General features: G+C 43.1%; 1 protein-coding gene across 3 annotated transcripts in view; it reads right to left on the bottom strand.

Annotated features, from left to right (window-relative positions):
* Positions 1–17,936, bottom strand: part of PPM1L (protein phosphatase, Mg2+/Mn2+ dependent 1L) — a 193,261-nt gene that overhangs the window by 46,563 nt on the left and 128,762 nt on the right. For 2 of the 3 annotated variants that reach the window (XM_065556871.1, XM_065556870.1), the window contains one exon: positions 14,059–14,229. In XM_065556871.1, coding sequence (XP_065412943.1) covers positions 14,059–14,229 — 171 coding nt within the window. Of the gene's footprint in view, positions 1–14,058; positions 14,234–17,936 lie in introns of all 3 variants that reach the window. The other variant, XM_042853714.2, reaches the window with a different exon arrangement.

The raw sequence follows: 17,936 nt of genomic DNA, 5'->3' as shown, positions 1-17,936 counted from the left end.
TTCTGAACCTTTTCCAATTCCAATATATCTTTTTTGAGATGGGGTGACCACATCTGCACGTAGTATTCAAAACGTGGGCATACCATGGATTTATACAGAGGCAATATGATATTTTCTGTCTTATTATCTATCACTTTCTTAACCTCCCAATTTTATTACAAATGATTACTTTCTTAATGATTACCAACATTCTGTTAGATTTTTTGACTGCTGCTGCACATTGAGTGGATGTTTTCAGAGAACTATCCACAATGACTCCAAGATCTTTTTCTCGAATGGTAAAGCTCATTTAGACCCCATCATTTTATATGTATAGTTGGGATTATGTTTTCCAATGTGCATTACTTTGCATTTATCAACATTGAATTTCATCTGCCATATTGTTGCTCAGGCACCCAGTTTTGTGAGATCTCTTTGTAACTCTTCACAGTCTGCTTTGGACTTAACTATCTTGTGTAGTTTTGTATCATCTGCAAATTTTGCCACCTCATTGTTTACCCCACATTATATGTTGATGTTATGGGAGATATTACAACATAAGAGGGGGGGTGGCTTTGCCTGTTTATGGCCAGTCTCACTATTTTAAGGAGGGATGTTATGTGCTGTAAGGTGGACTTTGAAGGAACTTCCGTTTTTCCTGCACCCTCTACCTCTTTTCTACCCCCAGCCATGTGCAATCCAAGATGGATTCCAAATGGGGGTGGGGGACAAACATGCAACCAACGATTTAACTTGGCGTGAAATGCTGCATGCATATAAAACGGGGATTATGAGTGCAAGCAGAGTAATCCCTACAGATGGGCGACACAAACATATAGATGTATATATCTTGCAGTGTGCTTTTTCACATACTGGCACTAGCATTAAAATGTTTTCTGAGGCAGCCTAGATTTTAAGTCTGCTGCATGACAGTATGAAGTCCTGAGCAGTGGCAAAGTCCTTCAATACCGCAGTGCAGTGGAGTACCACTGCTCTGGGTGGAAGGAAGGGAGGGTAGAGTGTTACATATCCAGTGGTGAGTCTATGCTGCTGCATCCTACCTCAGCATTCTGTTTATACTGGCACAATTTTTTGTTCATTGTGCTGCAGAAGAACTTCTCATACAGAAGGAACTCTAATTCTAAATGGTCTGTCAAGTTTCTAGGCAGAGCAAACTTCCCACCCCCACTTCATAGTTCACTAGAGCTCTCCAGGCATTATTCTCCAAATCAGTCACCAGGCAAAAAAAGATCTCCAAACCACAGATGGATGGCTTTCTATCAGAAGCCTGGAATGGGAATTCTTTCTTCCAATCTGGAAATTCCAGCAAATTGACATCTTCCTATACCATCACTGCCTGAAATAATGTTAAGAAAAGCAGTGCAAAACAACATGCTCTGCATGCATCCACAAGTGTTATTTCTGAAGTCAGACACCTCAACAGTTAATTAAAAGTAACCTGAAAAGGGGGGAAAAATTGGGTGTGTGCTTTTTTATTGTGTGTAAGTTTGCTTCTTTATGATGTAGAACAGTGGTTCCCAAACTGTGGGGCCACCCACCTCGGGGGTGCAGAGGAATGTTTGGGGGGTGCGTACGGTAGGGCCCAGGTCAGTCCCCACAGGGAGCAGGGAGAGAGCACCACCCAGCCCCACATTGCTCCTGCCCTGCTCCACTCTGCCCCCTGCTCCGCCCCCAGCACAGCTCCACTTCTCTCCCTGCTCTGCCCCCAGCCACAGCTCCACTCCATCTCTTGCCTCTAGCCCCAGTTCCTCCCCCATCCCCAAGCTCCGCCTTCAGCCCAAGCTCCTCTGCTGAGCCAACATTGCTTGGGGGTTTTTTTGTTTGTTTTTAACCCATTAAAAAATCAGGTCTTCTCTACCTTGAAAGGATTATAGAGACTGGAGAACTAGTGAAATTATAGCATTACAACAACCTGAAACCTTGGCATTTGAGAGGTGAAAGGATTATTAGTCAGACTTTTAATCCTTTTATTCCCTTAATTTCGATGACTAACATACATTTTGAAGAAATGTTGTCTGTTATACGTTCAACAATGCCACTCCTTCAGTTAAGTTGCAGGGTTCACAATTCATATGTATCAAGATTCTGACCCCACCTTCAAGGCCTCAAGCAAAAAAAAAAAACAACAACAACAACAACCAGAGAAGATCAACGTTTAGATCCCTTATATTAAAGAGATAAAAAGAAAGCAGAAAACCTCCCAATTTTATTACAAATAAAAAAACTTTCAGGCCTTTATTCATAGATCCATAGACTTAAGGTCAGAGGGGACCATCGTGATTATCTAGTCTGAGCTCCTGCACATCACAGGCCCCAGAACTTCACCCGGCTACTCCTGTAATAAACCCATAACCTCTGGCTGAGTTACTGAAGTCCTCAAATCAAGATTTAAAGACTTCAAGTTACAGAGAATCCCCCATTTACTCTAGTTTAAACCAGCAAGTGACCCGTGCCCCACACTGCAGACAAAGGCAAAAAACCCCAGGGTCTCTGCCAACCTGATCTGGGGGGAAATTCCTTCCCACCCCAAATATGACAATCAGACCCTGAACATGTCAGCGAGACCCACCAGCCAGACACTTGGGAAATAATTCTTCTTAGGTGCCGTCCCTGAAATAAATACAACCTCATACTTTCGTTTTCATGCCCGTTTCAATTTTTCTCCTTTGTTTGCATAAGTTACTATAGTCAATTTGTCCAAGTGGAACCAGATTGATCTGACCTCACTGGAGCTCTGTAAATGGAAGAGGGCTAGCCACACTGCCGGGCCCAGACCCTCTTCCAAGAGCAACCAGGGTCTCTTTTTGTGAGACAGACAGATTTGCCAACCTATCAGACTGACATTTAATCTTGGATGTTTTTGTCTCTCTGTATTTCAGTCAGAATGTTGTAGGTGGCTTCTCAATGACCCATGGCATTGGATGCAGGCAGGGACATACACAACAAGGGGTGGCAAGCAGGGGGAAGGTCCCCTCCCCCTCAGTAATCATCTCCACTACTGTCTCCAACTTCTGCCCAGCCCCCCACGTCCCAGGATTCCCACCCCTGAGCCTGTCCTCTTCTCTTTCTTCCAGCGTGGGCGCAGGGGTGGCTCTAGGCACCAGCAAAGCAAGCACGTGCTTGGGGCAGCCCATTTGCAGGGGCGGCAGGGAAACAGCATGGTAGCTGAGAACCAACACAGGGGCCCTGGGAGCTGTAGTTCCTTGGTTAGCTCCCTGCCTATAGAGCCAGCCCTGGAGCAGGGAAAGAACTACATTTCCCAGCATTCCCTTGGCCACTACCAACAGGAAAGGGGGAGGGAGGGAGGTAGCTGAGACCTCATGCTGCAGCCTGCCCTGAACGGAGAGCTGCACTGTGAGTAGGGATACCATATTTTAACATTAAAAAAATAGGACACTCCACAGGGAGGGAGGGTAGCCCCACCCTGCCACCATCCACTCCCTCTGACTGCCCCCCACAGAAACCCCAACCCCCCTGCTCCCTGTCCCCTGATCACCCCTGCCCCTAACTGCCCCCCAGGATCCCACCCCCTATCTAAGCGCCACTGCTCCTTGTCCCCTGATTGCCCCCTCCTGGGACCCCTGCCCCTAACTGCCCCTTGGGACCCCATCTAAGCCTCCCTTCTCCTTGTCCCCAACTGCCCCCTCCTGAGACACCCCCCCCACCAACTTCCACCCTAGAACCCCACCCCCTACCTGTCCCCTGACAAACCCCCGGGACGCCCATGCCTATCCAACCGCTGCCTGTCCCCTGACCGCCCCCCCATCCCTCTGACCCATATAATCCCCCCTTCTCCCTGCCCCTGACTGCCCCCCCGAACCTCCGCCCCATCCAACCCCCCAGCCCCCTTACTGTGCCACTCAGACCAGCGTGTCTGGCTCCACGCAGCGCCAGACACACTGCTGCATACATTCTGCGTGCTCCCCCGCAGAGCCACAGCCCCCTTCCCCTCCCGCCCCAGCACCTGCCTTCCAGATTTGAACACCTCAAAATTCAGGAGTGCTCAAGCTCAGTTTGGGCAGCTGTTACTTCATTTCTCCCAAATCAAATATACTGATCCACTGTAACTTGCTGTAGAAAAAGTAGGATAAAATTGAGCAAGAAATGCTTCCCAGTGGTTATTAGGACTGGAATTGCTATTTTCAACAGCCATTGCCTTTTTGTTTGTTTGTTTGTGTAAAAGGAAGACAGTGATATTGCATTGGCAAATTCCCCATAGAAAGAAAGAGTGGAACAAAAGAATAATAAAGGCACCTCAACTTTTCCTCATTTCTGTAGGACAGTCTTATAATATGCATCCAGATATCCTCCAATCACACAAGCTGAAAATTGTTCTACTTTACTGCAGTTCTGTAACCATATGGGAACCAATTCTGTGTGTTCTGTGCGCATCTAAAATTCCTGCTGAATGACCTGCTGTGGGAGCGAGTTACCAGTGACCCAGGGCTGCGGCGGAAGGAGGGTGCAGGTGGGGAGGGGAGAGAGCCCAGGGCTGGGGCGGCAGGAGGTGTGTGTGGGGGGCAATGGTGGGGAGGAATGAGGGAGCCCAGAGCTGGGGCAGCAGGGGGTGGGGATGGGCGTGGAGGGGGAGAGCCCAAGGCTGGGGCAGCAGGGGGGTGCGTCGAGGAGCCCAGGGCTGGGACGGGGGAGCAGCCAAAATTTTTTTTGCTTGGGGCGGCAAAAAACCTAGAGCCGGCCCTGGGTGGGTGTTAGGCTGAGCGCCACTGAAGGGGAAAGGCACTGCAGCTAGCGCTCCCGCTGAGACCCACTAGAGGGCGCCCGGAGCAGGAAAGCCAAGCTAGCAGCACAGCTCTGCCAGAGGGGTCACAGGGAAGCCTGCTGAGTCCCATCCCTTCCTCACCCACAGCCTCCGGAAATGTTTGGAGCCCACCTGGGGTGTGCAGAAGGGAGCTCAGGACAATGGGTGGGGGAGGCAGTGAGGTCTGGGGGCGTTGGGTGGGGGGCTGGTGTTTAAGGTGCCCCTCCAAAAGTAGTCACATTTAAATCCCTGTGGATCCAGGCAGATTGTCATCAGTCTCCAATCCTAAAGTTTGAGGGAAATCCAGTAATTCTAAATTTGGGCTTGAATGTAGTTTACAGAATGCTGAGTCCTAAAACAATCTTACATAAGGTATGCAGGCTAACGAGCACCGGATTGGGTAAGGAGAATCCATCTGACAAAGCCTATTCATCATCTAATCCTGCATGGATTGAGGAGAGACGACAACGCTTTGAGGCGTTTTGTGACTCTTAATGAGGAGAGAATGCACTGATGAGACTGAAGTAGCCATGGCTGAAGAGCCCCATTTCATGTACAGGTAGTGTAAGATGTACTACGATACTAATGGCTGAGGGTACGTCTCCACTGCAATCAGAAGTGCGACTGCAGCACATGTAAACATAGCATGGGCTGGCTTTAATCTACCTAGCTCCATTTACAGTAGCAGTAAAGGTGTCAACACGGGCTAGCCGCTCAAGGACATACCCAGGATCCTCGGGGGTGCTTGTACAGGCCGTGCTGCCAAGGCTTCACTGCTACTGTTATTTGAGCTAGCTAGATCAAAGCTAGCTAGGGTATGCCTGCACATGCTGCAGTCGTATCTGATTGCAGCATAGACACATCCTGTGTTGTTCCTCAGTTGAAAGTAACTTTTGTTCCTAAGATCAGAGATTTTGGACAGCTAGGGACCTGAGTTGCTAGTGTACAAATGCTCAGTGAGAAAATAAATCTCAGATGTGATTGGTTTCATTTAGCTAGCCACATTGAAAGGGGATTAGAAAGGAAAAAGGTGAGCAAATAGACTAAAAAGCATAATTTGTAAAGCAAAGGACTCTATATAGGAGAGCAGCTGGCTTGCAGTATCAGCAGCTGAAATAAAATAAAGTTATTTGTTTCCCTCAAATAGGGTATCAGTTCAGATAAACATGCAGAAAGTGATTTGTAGAAATGTGGAGATCCAGCAATCACCTTTCTGCAGTAATGTGCTTCAGGTGTGTGGACTCGGAGATAACTCCCCCTCAATATTGTTTGTTTTGTGGTAGCACCTAGCAGTCCCAATCAGTGATCAGGATCCCTGTGTGCTAAGCACCGTTCAAACATATAATAGAAAAAGTACTTAAAATCTTGGCATATGATGAAACAAATTCAGGGCTTTGGAGCGGATCCCGGAGCTGGAGCGCGGAGCAGCTCCGGAGCAGTGGAGCCGCAGGTTTTTGCCCGGAGCTGGAGCGGAGCCGGAGCACAGCTCCAAAGCCCTGGAAACAATAGGTGGATAACCCAAACAAATGGGGCAGACAAGGTAACAGTGAAGCCATCAATAACAATAAAAGTAACTAGCTGCCTCCGCACACTAACAATCTAGCTATTGCCTCAGACAGTTATAATATTTCCAATTATCTTTGAAAGCACAGAGTATACATGGACAGTAGCAGCCATAAGGCTTTAAGACTTCCAGCTCCCTCAGACGATCCCATGCCAAAGGGCTTGCTACAGAGATGCCTTTTACCTATCAGAGATTTAAAAATCCGGCTGGCACTTTTTGTAGGGGGAAATTACATCACCCAAGTTTCAACATTTTCTGTCGTCACTTGATGGCAGGGAGAAGTTGAGTATCTGGAGTGCCATAGAATGATAGACAACATCCTGAAGTTCCAAAAGCCTTCAGAGTACAAGTCATCATGTTTTTTTTTTTTAAGTTAACCTCATAGGCTGGGGGGAGGAGGGGGAATATTACAAGGATGCCCTATCAGTCTTTGACTAGTTTCTGAAAACATACTCAAAAATTCAGTGCCATGATGCCTTAAAAGTATCCTAATCTTTTGTTCGTACAGAATAGATATTAACTGTCCCAGACATTTATAAATGCAATAAATATAAGAAAGAGGACTATCATTTAATAAGGCTCCAAAGGAAAAAAGTACCCTTGAACAAAATTAACCCAACCTTAGCTAGTCAAGAATACCATTTTTTACACTAAGGGATTTAAAGATTATGAGAGGATTTGAACCCATCTGTCACATTTGGCCTGGTTTCATTTTGTGAAGCTTTCTTAGTTAAACTTCACTAAAAAAGCTTGTCAACATATGCCTATATGACTATTTTTAGATGATCTCATTTTATATGCTGGCTTTGATGTACTGATTTTCTACAGGGAAAGATTTACAAGGAGAGGCATTAGGAACATTGACTCCGCTGAAGCTGCAAATTATTAATATAGCATGCTATGGCAAAAAGGCAAAATTAACATGCAAATTTGTACGATAAACCCAAGATCATTTAGCAGGATCTTTTCCAAATACAGCTGTACTTGGCATCTAACAAAGTTGTTGTTTAACAAGATTTGAATTCTGCAAGGAGCAAAATATTGGAAGTCATCGGAGGGAAGTAATAGTTAATATAAACAGATGCTTAAAACCATCTATCTGAGGTTTTTCTGAAGACATCTATAACTATGCCATCAGAGTGCAGAGATCCATGTCCTCCTCCTCCAAGGAGTTTACTGGAATACTGTAAAGGGAAGTGGAGCCTGAAATGTACTTGCTCCTGAGCAGCAGGCAGAAGCTCCACGTGAGTCCAGTTTAACCTCAGAGATGGTTGATAAAATTGCTCTCAAGGTAAGAATGACAACCAACATTTACTGACTCCACATAAAGAACTAATTTAGATGCTTATCTACCTTTTGGTCTTTGTGCGAGTGCAACACCATTAAGGGTAGAGCCTTGTTAAAGCCAATTTCCAAAATGAAGTTTCAGTGTATCAGGTACTTCATATTTTGTAACTTTTCAATCTCTCTGGCTGACACTTGTGAGAGTCAGCCACAAGAGACATTTTTCTGACATCCAGCATACTCTCCAGCTGTTGTAAAAAGGACACAACTATACTTTTAGGTGGAATTATAACAATCTGTTCTATTTTAAATTACTGTGTTTTTTGTCACCCCATTCCATATATACTGGAAATGGTCTGACCTTCTTATTACGTTAAAAGGTTTCTGACGTGGCAAAAATACTGCAGTTTTTTTCTTTTGTACACAACAGGAAAAGGTGATGCTGCCTATACAATTGCTGTATCACTGAATAGCTGAAGGACTTGGAATTGTGAACATCTGCAGCAATTATTTTTAAGTATACATATTTTGCACTGTACTTGTAATCAGATCTTACTTCAGGAACAGGTAGCATCATTTACTTCTTTTGTAGTAAACAAGTGACTTGATTAGAATGCTAAGCCAGCTCCAGCTCAATGTTTTAACCATTAGAGGTATTTCTTCCTGATTATGGCTCTAAATATTGGCTCTTGGTTTACAGTGTGTTGCTGTAGGTATTATTTTTAAAATGTATTATACATTGAGAGACTTTTCTAACTTAGTTGTGTACAGAGTTACTCCGCACAAATGCTTCATTTCAGCATTTAAATCCCCAAATATTTGCACCGTTTTCCATTGCACAAACATGTATTTTTCAATAAAGGAAAACAATGTGTTTTTTTTTTCTCATCCATCCAACAAGAATTGTCAGTTTTCTCAACTACTTTTTTCTTCTTAACAAATCTCTGTGAATCAAAGTGACTAAAAACAGGTGACTATAGGATTGGTATCTTTGTTTTTGTTATAAACTATTTAATATCAACAAGTAATTAACCTTTTGGAGAATGGAAGTCCCAGTTAAGACCTCATAATACACATCCTGAGAAATCCAAGCTCCTCCAGAGAAACCAGGGAAGACCAAACTTGGTCTTTCAGATATTTTTAAAACCGAACACAAGCAGAATTAAAGGTACAATTTAAAAAAAATCCTTTGCTGGTCATGTTAAGTACTTTGCCCTTCAAGAACCTAAATATCTTTTTAGTACATGGTATGTATAATCTACAAATGGTATTGTAATTGAGAGTTTCCGAGATCAAAGTAGTTAAAAAGAATCAGTGGGCAAGTGATCCTGTGGGCAAGAGTATAAACAAAGCAGATGAAGTAAATAAATCTGGCTTCTAAAGCGTGAGTACAAAGTTGTAAGAAAAATAATTCAAGTGTGTCACTACTGTGTATTTGGTTTTTCCAAAGTTGATTCAACCAAGAGAACCTTGGATGATGGTAATTATTAGATTAGTCAGGTAGATTATTACTGGGTAAAAATCAATTATGGACTTGCCTATATGGAGTCAGCATATTTTCCAGTAAATTACATCCCAATAAACTGATGTGCATGCAAAAAGAATTTACAAATATCTGAACTAACGCATGATGGATGGTGAAGGAAAAACTAGAAAAGCTAGGGTTTTTTTGGTGATGTAATCAACATTTCTAGAATTTACCCAAAACGTTGTGTGACATTTTCACAATGCCTCTACAGATGCATCTGGCATTCATTTTCACCACCTATACCCTACTTTGCTCATATGAGCAAACAATGAGCTCTGCAAAATGAGAAAGTGCATTGGTTGACACCTGCCAAAAATTGGGTCTACGGTGGTAAGGCGTAAATTTAAATTCTGTGGGAAAAAGTGTTTCAATCCCTACATTTACCATTCATGCTAATCTTTCCACAGGAAGGATGAAATTAAAAGATTAATGATTCCTCCCCCACTTCCCCTGAAATTCTGTTCCAGTTGGGATTTAAGATTTCAGGTCTCTGTTCTGGGTTATGGTTAAAGGTCTTCTCTAACAAATGGGAAAGAGGGGTTCAGAAATTATTCTAAAAAGATCTACAGTTAGAAAGTCAGGACTATGTTCTTCAAATTTTCTATTATCTTCTCTAGTCTGGTGCTGTTTGTGACAGTGCATCCCCCTAAGGCTTTATGGAAATATGCTTATGAATGTAAACATGACATAACTGGAATAGGTTTTATGCTACATATGCCATGTAACATATCTCTGTAAAGATTATGATCTACTGAATCTATTCATCCTATTTGTATGCATGTATCATTTTCGTATTGGAAGTTATGAATATTGGCTGTGTACTTGCTTGATTTTTAAGTAGCCTTAGTAAAGCATTTGGTCAGCTTCTTGAAAAAGGAATGTGCAAATTAAGTGCCCAGTCAAGAAACACTTAATGAACAATGGATCTTGGAAGGCTCCAATCCACATAAGAAGTGTTCCTGGAGATATTCAAGATAGCATGGGGGCAATGGCTGCTGCCTGTAAAAATTGAGTCATGCATGGACATGTGACTTGCCCATGTGACTTCAAAACTCCATCTTGGAGCTTGACTTTGCATAGGGGAGAGGAGGGAGTTTCCACACACAGGAGAAAGTCTATTTAAGCCCATGGGAGACCCCTCCATTTTGTCTTCAGATGGCTCAAGAGACAGTAGCTCCACCGCAAAGGATATCTGAAAGAAACTGGAGCAAAGGACAGTAACCACAGGGGGTATGACTGATTGCTGGACCCAGACTAGAAGGAGACTAGTCTGTAAAAGGAAACTTACTGGAACACCTCTGAGAGTGAGGTTTTATCTGTATTCAGTTTTCTTAATGTATTAGGCATAAACTTGCGTGTTTTATTTTATTTTACTTGGTAATTCACTTTGTTCTGTTTGTTACTACTTGGAACCACTTAAATCCTACTTTCTGTATTTAATAAAGTCACTTTACTTATTATTTAACTCAGAGTATGCATTAATACTGGGGGGAGGGGGAGGGCAAACAGCTGTGCATATCTCTCAGTGTTATAGAAGGCGAACAATTTATAAGTTTACCCTGTCTAAGCTCTATACAGGGTAAAACGGATTTATTTGGGGTTTGGACCCCATTGGGAGTTGGGCATCTGAGTGTTAAAGACAGGAACACTTCTGTGAGCTGCTTTCAGTTAAGCTTGCAGTTTGTGGGACATGGTTCAGACCTGGGTCTGTGTTTGTGGATGGCAAGTGTGTCTGGCACAGCCAGGCAGGGCTCTGGAGTCCCAAGCTGGCAGGTAAAGCAGGGGCAGAAGTAGTCTTGGCACATCAGTTGGCAACCCCAAGGGGATTTCTGTGATCCAACCCGTCACACTGTTGATAGATGTAGCCACTTCTTCCTAACTATTCTTTTTTGTGAGAGACTAGACATAAGAGGAATAGATATTGAAAGGAAGGATGGTCCAGTGTGGCGCTTGCCTGGATCTCTGCCACAGGGTTCCTGTGTGACTTTGTGCAAGTCACTTCGGGCAGAGATACTATCTGTAAAATGAGGAATAACAGTACGTTCCCAATCTTGCCAGGGTGCTGTGAATGTGTGTTGCTCAGACACTATGGTAACAGAAACCATATACTTTAGACAGACAGAGGACCTACAATGAAACAGTCCAGAGAGGAAAACAATCTAGGAATCGGGGTGGTAGTTCAGAAGCTGCTCATTAAGAATTCTATGAAGAGTCCTTCTCCAATAACCTCTGGGGTTATTTTAATGTGTTTTCTCTAAAAATTTCTTCTGCATTATCATGTGCTAGAACCTCCTCATCACTACCTATATGACAAAACATTTATTGCAGAGGTTTTTGGGCAGCTAGCACCTCCTGAGTTTGTGGTTCTATTGCTTCACTGGCTACTCTATCAAGTTACGTAAGAAATACCAACAAATCAGTTTAGGTAGACCTGTCACAATGGACATGAAGTTATTTATGTTGAAATAGATAGATAGTACATCTGGTAGAGGAGAATAAAGGGATTAAAGTCAGCAGAAGCAGGTTAACTTTGAATCAAGAACATATGTATAACAGAATCCTAAAGCTGTGACCAGCTATTGATTAACACAGAACATGTGAATACCTCCAAATTCCTACTGCAGCCTGATCTAAGACACCCACATTTTATTTATAATAATTTATATACTAATTAAACCTCCTACAGTAGCAGCAAGGGCCAAATATTCAAGAAGCCATGGAATCCGAATTAATTTCCCCAATTATGTCTATCTAAACTAAGACAGCTAAAAAAACTGAAAAGCCTAAACAGTATTTGCTTACTGACATGATACAAGAGTAACAATATAGAATATATGTTAAATAGCTTTGTTCATAAAGGATGGCAAGTTGCTGCAGGCAAGGATATTTTCGTGTGAATCTTCCATATCTATGCTTTTTAAAAAACAAAACAAAAGGGGTATTAAAAATTGAAGTACACAACCCTGTGTGAAAATGTGCAAAGTATTCATTTCCTCACTGAAATGAAGATGGAGGAAAAATATGATCAGGAAGTTTGCTATTTCTTCAATGACTAACAGACTCCATTTTAATGGCATCTGTAAAAGCTGTTTTCATTAAAGTATTTTGTTTAGCATTTAAATTATTCTGCACAAACATTCTTGATTAGTATTATGCAAGTAGTAAATAGTTATTAAGATTGTTATTTTTACATGATGTATTATTTACTAATGATGCCATCAAAATACATTTGGGTTTGTAGAAATATATGGTATATTTTAAACACACACACACACACACACACACACACACACACACACACACACACATTGAATGAAACCAGTCCATACAAAATCTGCAACACAAAATTGTAATATACACAAAAATGCATACAATGTTCCTAATTCTGCAACTGCATCATTATGGGTAGATCCTTATGTCCAGGCAAAGTCCTAGTGATATCAATAGGGCTCTGCACAGGTGCAAGGGTCCATCCTTATAGATTCAACTCTAGGATCAGGGTCTTAAAATATTTGTATATTGGTAGACACATACATACACCCCCCCCCAACTATTTTAATACTGATTCCTTGTTTGCACAGTAGCATCATTAATGATGTCAGACTAACTATATCAGTTAATAACTGTTGAAACAAGCAGAGTTAAATAAGATTTTTTGGATAGCTTACAAAAAAGATGATAGATGGTTTTGATAAGAAAAACTGGGAGATAAGAGGACTGGATATAAAACATTCCTTTAAACTCAAATAATATCCTCAGGACATATCCTCAACTCCCCGGACTAGAATTATGGTTTCAGAGGGTAAAAGTTAGGGTTCCAGAGGGTAGGACTCCCTGGGCTAGATACATGATGCACATCGATAGCTATTTTTGAAAGTTAGCTTCTGTGTATCAGCATGTAAATGCTGTACCCAGTTTCCCAAGATTCTTCTTTCCACCTCCTCCCCTGAGCACGCCCCATCTCTGCTCCTCCCCCTCTCTCTCAGCACCTCCTGCATGCCATGGAACAGCTGTTCTCTGGCATGCAGGAAGTGCTGGGAGGAAGGGAGAGGAGTTGGGGGGGGGAGGAGTTGATCGGGGGGCCAGCAGACCCTCTGGAGTAGCCTTGTGGGCCCCCAGGGGTCCATGGACCCCAGTTTGAGAAACACTGTATTTGAAGATTGGATCAAGGACTTAGAAAATGAAATGGAGTGCCTTACCAACTGGATTAAGAAAAGAAGCTAGTAAATAATAATAAACATTAAAAGATAAACAATAAAGAAACCCTGTTTGAACTATCAAGATGTGCAAATGCCAGAACTGAAGAACCACACGATTGCATTGCTATAAACTCATGTCTTCTGTCACCTCATCACCTCTCTACTCTTGGCTACCCTCCCTTGTCATGTCACATCTAAAATTTAGACTGTGCTGTCCTCAGGACAGGATCTATGCCTTTCTATTTTGTTTAGGAAAATGCTTAGCACATTTCTGGTAATATAAAATAAATAAAATATAATAATTAATAATAAGCAAACAACAGTAACAATGTCAAATTTGGGGCTTACAGTTTAGGAACAGTTGCATTATTACTGCAGAAGGTAGCACAGATAGACTGATCTGAACTTCGCTACAAGATAACAAAATTTGGAGATACATTACAAAAGTAAGAGTAGATCAATCAATCAAAAACAGTATGTTAAAAAGGACAAAACCATCATTAGCAAAATAGCTGTTCTTCCAGCTATGTGGTATTCAACCCTTGAATTGGGGCATTTCCTTGACTTTAGTTGAAGAAATGTGTTACTGAGTCACTTCATAACTTTGAGGCCGAACTTCAAATTTTCCAACACAACCACTAGCTACTTAAAGGAATTTCAAGACTGAAGGAAAGCTGATCCATTTTTAACATTAGTTGCAACATAGAAAGAAATGTGAATATACCTGCTTCATCATAGGATACAGTCAATTTTTCCAGCATTTCTCGGTCAATTGACAGAATTTGCTGTTCCAGGATGGTTTGGTAAGACAACACACTGTTCTCTTTGTCTTTCTCATAGTCTTGAAGATGTTGTTTCAGGACTTCAGGCAGGCGGGACTTCACATATTCTGCTGCTGACTATACCGAAAAGAACCAAATGCGTCAGTTAGCTCTTAGTGCAACTTCTTCTGAACAGCTTTATCTACATTCCTCCTAACCTTCCCACACACACAAAATCTTTTTAAATTTAAGAGATAACGTTCCTCCAATATATTTCTTCACACTGCAAACACTTTTTATAAAAAAAAAAAAAAAAGGAAATTACTTAAGATAACATTCACACTTAGCACTGCCATCCCCCAAAAGTGCCAAAACCATGACTCAGGCCCCTAAAAATCATGGTGTTTTTAATATTAAATCATGGTTTTTGGTCTGTCTTCTGATTTTTCAGCTCCCCCTGCCAACCTCCAATGTGAAAGTGAACATTATTGTTGCTAACTTCCACAAATTTATTGCGAGTAATGTGATTTTGGCGTCTGCTGCAGGAGCTGTTGCTTGAGAATCCAACTGAGATCAGGATTCCACGGTGCTAGGCACTACATACATAGTAAGAGAGAGTCTCTGATCCAAAGAACTTAAAATCTTGTGCAAAGCACAGCAGTGAGTTTGTGGCATAAGGCATGTCTACACACCAAAGAAACACCTATGTCTGGCCCATGCCAGCCAATGAGGGCTTCCGGGGCTGATTCATTGCTGGGTATCCTTTTGAACTCAGGCTGGTACCTGGGCTCAAGGACCCAGTGAGATTGGAGGGTCCAGAGCTCGGACTCCAGCCCAAGCCCAGAAACCTACACAGCAAAGAAATAGCCCCATAGCCTGAGCCTCACAAACCCAAGTCAGCTGGCATAGGCTAGCCACAGGTTTTTCTTTGCTGTGTGGACATACACATAGGGGCTGGAATTGGGACCCACCAAACTAATCACCTATAAGGGCCATCAAACATAGATTAGATTATAACAATTTTTAACCTCTACTATTTGGGTAACCTGCAGGGTGTGAACCTGGGGACTTGGGAATTAAAAGCATGAGTCTCTCCTACCTGAACTACAGAACCGGGTCTACCAGCCTGACTGCAGCAGCAATCATAATTCTTTGTACGGTACTCTAGCCACCATAGGGTGACACAGAGCCACACCGTATTAATGTGGATTTCTAAATCACATAATTTGGCATGCTCCTTCCAAAAGGTAGTGGCCTATATTATCTGTGCATATAGATTTAGTTCCTGGACCATCTTTTTATTCTGTGTTTGTAAAGTACCTAATACAATGTGGTACTGGTCAGTGGCTGGAGCTCCTAGGTGCTAAAGTAATGCAATCAAATCAATCAATCAATGGCAAATTTCAACCTTAACCATGGACCAACTACGTCTCGGCCATAATCAGAGCCTGAAAACACTATATTTAAATGATGCACCTTGCACAAAGACTAGTCTGAATACAATAAGGTTGGAATTAAGTATAACACTTTTCTCTGTACTTTTCACTTCCATTAGTGTAACTGGGAGTTACACACATTCGTTGATGGAATGGCCCCTAGAGAATTGTAGCGAATTAGAGAGATACTGAAGTGACTTGATTCAGCTCTAGTTGAGGCATATTTAAATTCATCAGCAGGAAGTTTATGGTGTAACATTTGGGTTCAGTAATTCAGTTACCCATGCTTGACCAGTCATTTACAACAATAGCAAAATTTGCTAATGTACATAGGCGCGCGCACACACACAAAATATTACATCACACAATGAGTAAGTAGCATCTTATGTGAACTTAAAAGCACCCTTCAAATCACACAAAGCAACCACTTTTCCCACTGTTAAAATGCACTCGGCTCTGGGAAGGAAGGTAGACGCACACAGGAACACTATACACAAAAAACATAAAAGAATACCACGGTATGCCCAATAAATGCCAGAAAGAAGCAAATTAACACATGGTGGCATGGTTGTACCAAATTAGAGGATTTTGAGCTAAAATTTAACCGGCAATCGATAATGACCGAATGTATGTCCACATCACTAAAATCACTGTCAGTATTAAACTAATAGGTACTCTTATCATTAGTATCAGTTACTCTCTTACTATTAGAGGTGGTTCCTTCAGATGAAGGATGAGATACTTTGTTGAGTCAGTGTGGGGGAAGGCTGCTCTGATACTGTCTTCCATGGAGAAATACAGGATAGCTTTCCCTTTTCCAGTGCTGGAACCTTTCATGAACACCACTCAAACAGAAAATCCTTCTCCTCTCTAGGCATGAGATTTTTGCTCCTGTCATACCAACACGGCTGGAAAGGAAAGATGTGGCAAAGGCCATTGCTGAGTGTTTGGGCTTCCCTGCTAGTATCAAAAAAGATGGAAATATTTCAGGCCCAAGACTGATCAGAAGTTACCTCTTTAGTTCTGCACATACACACTTCCCAGGTTTATAGTTAGTATTCTTAAGTCAGTTGGTGATTAAATTACACCTTAAAATATCATTGTAGTTGTGTTCAATTTGTCTGCAACCTGGCAGTGCAGAACAAATACAGTGGATTTGCTATAACGCGATCATTGGGGTCCAAAAAATTCAATCGCGGTAAATGCGGGGTCGCATTATAGTGGGGTTCCACTGTACTTGTGTACAGTTTGCAGCAGAGTGTGCGCTCTGGCTAGTGGGAGGGAGGGAACAGGGGGAGAGAGAGAAGAGGGCGGCCAGCAGAGCCGGCTTTAGGCTGATTGGCCCCGGCGGCAGTTGTCTTCAGGGGCCCCATTCGCCTGGCCAAAGCATCGGCCGGAGCGCAGCAGCCCCACTTTCCCGGCCGCACCGCGGCAGTCCCTCAGCCCCGCCCTGCTCTCCTGGCCGGACCTCCGGCCGGACCATGGCAGCCCCGCTCTCCCGGCCGGACCGCGGCAGTTCTGCAGCCCCGCCCCGCGACCCCAGCCGGACCGCGGCAGCCCCGCTCTCTTGGCCGGACCTCCGGCCGGACCATGGCAGCCCCGCTCTCCCGGCCGGACCGCGGCAGTTCCGCAGCCCCGCCCCGCGACCCCAGCCGGACCGCGGCAGCCCCACTCTCCCAGCCGGACTGCCCGCCGCAGCTGCCAGGGCGGGCTGGAGCAGGCCCTGCCGGGGACAGAGGTGAGAACCCCAGGGGCCCGCAGGGGCTGCAGGGAGAGTCACTCCTGCTGCAGCCGCCGGGGCATGGATCCCAAATGCCCAGCACCCACTGGACTACTCGCCCCGCGCCCGCTGCAGCCGCCGGGGCCAAACTTGCCCCGTGTTATAACCGAATTCGCATTATTGTGGGGCGTGTTACAGCGGGGTTCCCCTGTAACATTATTCCATAAAATGTAAAAGAACTCACTACATGAGTACAACATACTTCATGCTAGGTTTTAATAGTCATTTTCTCATAGCACTGGAAAGCCAAAAGATACACCATGAAGTAATTAGCCTCTCCCTATCTTGGTGTCAAGTTCAGACATTTACATTTAATTCTTCCTTGAAAATAGTTTATGCTTTCTATAAGGATATTTTTGTGTTATCCTACTGAGACAATTCTAAAATGAAGGATACAAATAACAGAACTTTGGCCAGAAAACCCTCCTTACAACATATTTCTCATCAGGATGATTATACAGCCCCTTCAAAACTTGCCAAGTTGAGATCAGCCATTTCAGTACATGTCATTATAATCTGAAGATAACATAATACTTCAACATTCACTCTTAAACTGGGTACATTTTTGAAAGGTACAGAAAAATTTATGTGATTTATATTTCCAAACAGATCTCAGGAAACCACT

The sequence above is a fragment of the Chrysemys picta genome, chromosome 9 (assembly GCF_011386835.1).
Source record: "Chrysemys picta bellii isolate R12L10 chromosome 9, ASM1138683v2, whole genome shotgun sequence".
NCBI classification, from domain to species: domain Eukaryota; kingdom Metazoa; phylum Chordata; order Testudines; family Emydidae; genus Chrysemys; species Chrysemys picta.
Note: the sequence above shows the minus strand (reverse complement) of the source record. Positions and strands in the feature narration are given on the sequence as shown.